This window comes from Malurus melanocephalus, unplaced genomic scaffold, assembly GCF_030028575.1.
Source record: "Malurus melanocephalus ecotype Western Australia unplaced genomic scaffold, MMel_1.1 scaffold_0, whole genome shotgun sequence".
Classification (NCBI taxonomy): domain Eukaryota; kingdom Metazoa; phylum Chordata; class Aves; order Passeriformes; family Maluridae; genus Malurus; species Malurus melanocephalus.
In genome coordinates, this window is record NW_026623232.1 from 4,342,416 (window position 1) to 4,348,201 (window position 5,786).

At 49.0% G+C, this 5,786-nt stretch overlaps 1 protein-coding gene across 1 annotated transcript; it reads left to right on the plus strand.

Moving 5' to 3' along the window:
- The first annotated feature begins 1,888 nt into the window (after window positions 1-1,888).
- On the plus strand, window positions 1,889-5,376 carry SSTR1 (somatostatin receptor 1). Its single transcript, XM_057368328.1, has one exon. The coding sequence runs from the start codon at window positions 1,889-1,891 to the stop codon at window positions 3,095-3,097; it is 1,209 nt and encodes a 402-aa protein (XP_057224311.1). The 3' UTR covers window positions 3,098-5,376.
- Window positions 5,377-5,786: the final 410 nt, after the last annotated feature.

Here is a 5,786-nt window from a genome sequence, read left to right on the forward strand (position 1 = left end):
GTGGGGAGCAGAGAGCAGCATATGCACCGTGATGAGATTTGTGTGATGTGGACCTGCTGTTCTTGACAAAAGTACGTGGTGCTCTTAGGTGGCCATTTATGTGAAGAACAACCTGTTACCCATAGAGGTGTGGTTTGTTCACACAAAAGGGGGCTACAGCCAACAGAACAAATAAGCAATTACTGAGTATGGTGTGTGTATGCCTGCGCTGAGAGAGTGCTGATGCAGTGAGCAAGTGTGAGGGTCTCTATGCACTAGTGAGTAACTGTGTCTGGTTAATACAAAGTGCTCAGGTGGTATGGACAGAATGGTGGTGGTGGTGGTGGTATACGAAAACTGACTGAGAGGTTATGTACGTGTATGCAAGGACAGATGGCATACTCAGAACAATAACATATAGGAACATGAGACACGTTGCCCAGAAAGAGAGGGGTATGGGAAGGTCATGATCTGTTTTTCTTGAGAAAACTATGCTTGCCAGGGTACAGAGATGCAGTATTAGGACTGTCTGCAGGAGTCCAYGTGTGTTTGGAACTGGTGTGTGGATGGGGTGTATAAGGTGTCAGTGTCAGCCTAGAGATGACAATATGAGGAACTAGTGGTGTATGTGTGTTCATCTAGGATGAGGTTGTAAGTACAGAATCACACAGTATGGGTCAATGTATAGAAGTAGTCGGTGGGTATAGCATGGAATAAGTTATGTAGTGGCTGCTACATATATGTAGAATATGAACAGAGATGGTTCCAGTGGTTTGTGTCATTGTACAGGCTGAGGAGGGTTTATAGCCTCACCTGGTGTGGATACAATCCCATCAGGGATATCCGTGTTTTAACTACAAGAATAAGAGAGGGAGTTGTAGCACTGGTGAGGCAGCATGTTGTGATGGAGCTTGAAGTGATCCTGAGTGAAAGCAGATGTGTGGGGACAGAGAGGACAGCATGCAATGGTCTTGCCCCTTCTGTGGTGTGCAAACTGGTCACTGCACTTTTGGATGTGACAGACCCAGGCAAAGCATGCGCTGAGGTGTTAGAATACGATGGGGARGACATCTTTCAGGAGAGAGGGTGTGGAGAGGGCAGGGCTGCTCGTGYGTGATATCTAGTGGTGATGGTGGGACAGGACAAGGCAGGGGGCAGGAGCCGCGTGGCGATAGGAGGCACGGACAGTGTGCGAGCTTAGGGTTGAATGTTGCATGCCTTGTCTGTCAGCGCCGTGCCTGCTGCCAGGGCTGTGGGGTGCGGAACGCACATGGTGCGGAGACAGGAGAGGGTTACAGCAGCTGCTTGCCCAGGTAACACTGCACCCCCACCCAAGAGCCAGGATCTTTTCTTAAAAGAGAAAAGATAATCCCTTTGCCGGGGGTGGCCCTGGTCTGGACCCAGGTGCCATGGAGGGAGAACAGAGGAGAATAGAGAGGAACGAGAGGATGGTGGACGAGGAGGGGAGGGGATCTGTGCGGGGTGGAGGAAAGAATACTGGGTGGGGAGAGTAGTGCGGGATCGGGGGGCACTGAGTAGCGTGGGGCAGTGSGTTCAGGGGACAGGCTGCCCTGGAGCTGCGGGATTTGCGAACAGCCGGAGGGCGGGATGGGGGGCGGGCAAGGGGAGTAGGAGGTGGGAAGGGACACCCACTTACGTCTCCTCCTGCATTTTTTTTTTTTCTTTCCCTCCTTCTTTCCTTAGCTGGTGACGCGCTGCTGCTATTAATCATTCACCAGCCGGAGAGCAGCAATTACCACCGCTCGGAGCGAGCGGCACCGGCAGCCGCCTCTTTCCCGATGCCCGCGTCCCGCAGCCGCCGCGCCGGGATCCCTGACGGGATGATGCCCAGCCCGGCCGGCGGCGGACGCCTGCTGCTCTGAGCCGRGGCGGGGGGTCCGGGCAGAGGATGCTCCCCAATGGCACCTGCCCCAGGCTTTCGGGCGGAGCAGGCAGCGACAGCGGCGACAGCGACAGCGGCAGCGGCGGCAGCGACAGTGGTGGCGACGGAGCCGGTGGCGCCTCGGACGAGGCGGCGGCGGAGGGCATGGACTCGGGCGGCAGGAACACCTCTGGAGCTCCGAACAGCACCCTGAGTGAGTCTCAGGGCAGCGCCATCCTCATCTCATTCATCTACTCCGTGGTGTGCCTGGTGGGGCTGTGCGGCAACTCCATGGTCATCTACGTGATCCTTCGTTATGCCAAGATGAAGACAGCCACCAACATCTACATCCTCAACTTGGCCATYGCGGATGAGCTGCTGATGCTCAGCGTCCCCTTTCTGGTTACCTCCACCCTGCTGCACCACTGGCCCTTTGGCTCCCTGCTGTGCCGCCTGGTGCTCAGCGTGGATGCCATCAACATGTTCACCAGCATCTACTGCCTGACGGTGCTCAGTGTGGACCGCTACATCGCTGTGGTGCACCCCATCAAGGCGGCCAGGTACCGCCGCCCCACAGTGGCCAAGATGGTCAATCTGGGTGTCTGGGTGCTTTCYATCCTCATCATCCTGCCCATCATCATCTTCTCCAACACTGCAGCCAACAGTGACGGAACGGTGGCTTGCAACATGCTCATGCCAGAGCCCACCCAGAGATGGCTGGTGGTCTTTGTGGTGTACACCTTTCTGATGGGCTTCTTGTTGCCTGTGGTGGCCATCTGCCTCTGCTACATCCTCATCATCGCCAAGATGCGCATGGTGGCCCTGAAGGCGGGCTGGCAGCAACGCAAACGCTCGGAGCGCAAGATCACCCTCATGGTCATGATGGTGGTGATGGTCTTTGTCATCTGCTGGATGCCCTTCTACATTGTGCAGCTGGTCAATGTTTTTGTAGAGCAGGATGATGCCACCATCAGCCAGCTCTCTGTCATCTTRGGCTACGCCAACAGCTGTGCCAACCCTATCCTCTATGGTTTTCTCTCGGACAATTTCAAGCGTTCCTTCCAGCGGCTTCTCTGCCTCAGCTGGATGGACAATGCTGCAGAGGAACCCATCGACTATTATGCCACTGCCCTCAAGAGCAGAGCATACAGCGTGGAGGACTTTCCCCCAGACAATTTGGAGTCAGGGAGCATGTACAGGAATGGCACTTGCACCTCCAGGATTACCACCCTCTGAGGAAGCATTCCTGTCCCCCAGCTCCCTTACTGCCCCCCAGCTGGAGGGTGAGCGAAGCCAGGGCTGTGGCATGGGGAGGTTGGGAGGGAGGCGATTTTGGTCCTGCCCACCACCAGCAGGCATTCTTATCAGGACAAGAAAGAGAAATGAAAACTGCTGCCCCCCTGAACCCTGGCTGCCCCCCTTGAGAGCAGCTGCATTCTCTGATGCTTTGACACCCACTTGGTGAATTGTGGCTCTCATGGGTTAGCTTAGGGTCTGGTAGCCTGGCTCTGCCACTACTCTCTGTGTCTGACGAGTGGCTGTAAAGGTCCTGCAGTGACTGCCCTCYGCCTTTTGTACAGTTTGCTCTTGCCCTTGGCTGGTGGGACACCCCAGAACACTGAGTCGAGCCTCAGTCAAACCCCAGCATTCAGGCTCCGATYCCCCTGACTAAAAATGACCCTGCTCAACATCTGTCAGTATGCACCTCCCCTTCAGAAATTAGAAATGTTGGAAAAAATCCCCCCCAACACACACCTTGCCCTCCCCCAGGAAGGAGCAAGTAACCTCTCTCTGCACCTACCCTTCACTCCCCCTAGAATAAAAAAGATAGTGGGGAGAAAAAAGTCTCCAAGAAAAGAAGCAGCATAGTCACAGAGATGTTTTTTTGCTTTGCAGACAGCTTCCAACTCACTGAGGCTTTTGGCTCTCCTTCTTGGCAGAAGCAGAGCAGAAAAAGTCTTAGGAAAAAAAATCTGATAATTGCTGTGCTTTGGGGCTACGTGGCAGGTTGCTGATAATAGGAGATGAGCAGTCCTGTGACGTGCAGGGAGCAGAGAGCTGGGACTGAGATGGGAGCTGGGGGGACTGAGCTGGGAAATGTTTGAATGTGTCCACACATACAATCAACATGCTGATAACAAAGTTTAAAGGGAGTGCTAGACTGTGAATCTGCTGTCTTGAGCCTGCTCTATCAGCTGTGAAACAGCGATGAAGGGAGCTGAGACGGTTTTTGAATGACCTGGGTGATGGCAAAGTCACTTTAGTCTACATGGGAAAAGGGGAATTCATTTAAAAATCTCCGTAAGTCTTTGAAATAAATACTTGACAGAAAAAGTAGCTGTTTGGTAATAGCTATTACCCTAGCTCCAGTTTCTTCTGTTGCACTAAAAAAAACCAAAATAGGTTTCAAATGTTGCCAATGTAATATACTGACCCAGAGCTTCTTAATGTTTTATTTCTCAGAGTTCTTGTTTTTAATGTGTGCCAGATGTCTTCTTGTTTGATTTTTTAATTTGATTCTAGTCACTGTGTTGTGAACGTGTTTTTCTGAAGCAATTTATACTGTGTGTGGTGGCTACTTACAAGGTTGCATTTAAAATGAGTGATGCTTAAGAAAGCTCCTTTCCAGATAAAAATACTGTAATTTTTTCTAACTCTTTCACTTACATTGTCTCCTCCACAGAAATTCTCTCTTGAATTTTCCCTCTTTTCCTCTTATGGCAGAACAATTTTCATATAGACAGATGAAGCTTTCTTTAAGAAATGACAGCTGATTAAATGAAACATTCTATCCCCACCCCCTCTTMTCCCAGACAGACGAGTCGGTACATACTGAGTTGAAATAAGCATCTATGTTTTTTGCTTTCTACCACCTATGCTAACAGTGTCACACAGTGGCAAGTATCCCAGTAGCTGTGACAAGTCACTTCTCTAGCACAATTCTGTGGTTGTATTAATTATAACTACTGGYAATTGAAGCAAGAGACTGGGCAAAATCTCTAGTAGCAGCATACCCGTAGCATTGTACTCGCAGTTACAGTGCTTAAGTACAGTGTTAAGTGTAAGGCTGACAGTTAAGGCATCTAGTATTTGTGGTGGTGGACTTACTACAGGGTTTTGTTAAATTATACCCTTTAACTTTTCTCAGCAGCAAAAAGCAGGATGCTACTTTGTACATTTCTTTCACCAAAACTTAGGTACTGTTAAATGAATGTATAAATTTAATATTTCAAAGTTGTCTGATTCAAAGTCCATCAAAATGAGAGAAAAAAATCCTAATTCACTTCAGTGGACTGTGAGTCAGCTCCTTTTACTTTAAAAATTGCTAATGTGGAAACTGTTACATCCTTATTAAAATATTTTGTGAAAAGCTTTAAAAATTGTACAGTTTATTTTCTTTTACTTCCTAGTGGATATGATTTAAAGAAAACTTGCAAATATTAAATTTGGTAGTATTTTACATGTACGCATGGGGAAATAAGGATGAAATCTCTTTATAAGCTTATTTTATTTTTCATGGAAATCAAACATCTGTCAAAACAGTAAAATGCTCCATGATATCCATGATGCTCTTTCCAGGGCTTCACTTGAATTCTCACTCACAATATCTTTAAAATGGCACAAATCTCATAATCCTGTGTGGTCTTTTTCACTCAAGCATATTCTTATGTATTGTCAGATTAAACAGAGTCAGTCTACTTYCTACCGTTGAATTTGTTTAACATCGGATACGATGAAGCGAAGGTGCGAAGGCATGAAGRTTCATACTGCCTACTCAGCTTTGATGAAAAGTTTAAAAACTGGGTTTTTTTCTTTAATTTCTTTTTGCCTCGTAAAGGTTGTGATAGAAGCCTGCACACCTACCAGCACATGCACTTTAGTTCCAGCTCTCCCCGGCACATCGCAGAGCTCGGGTGGTGCCTCA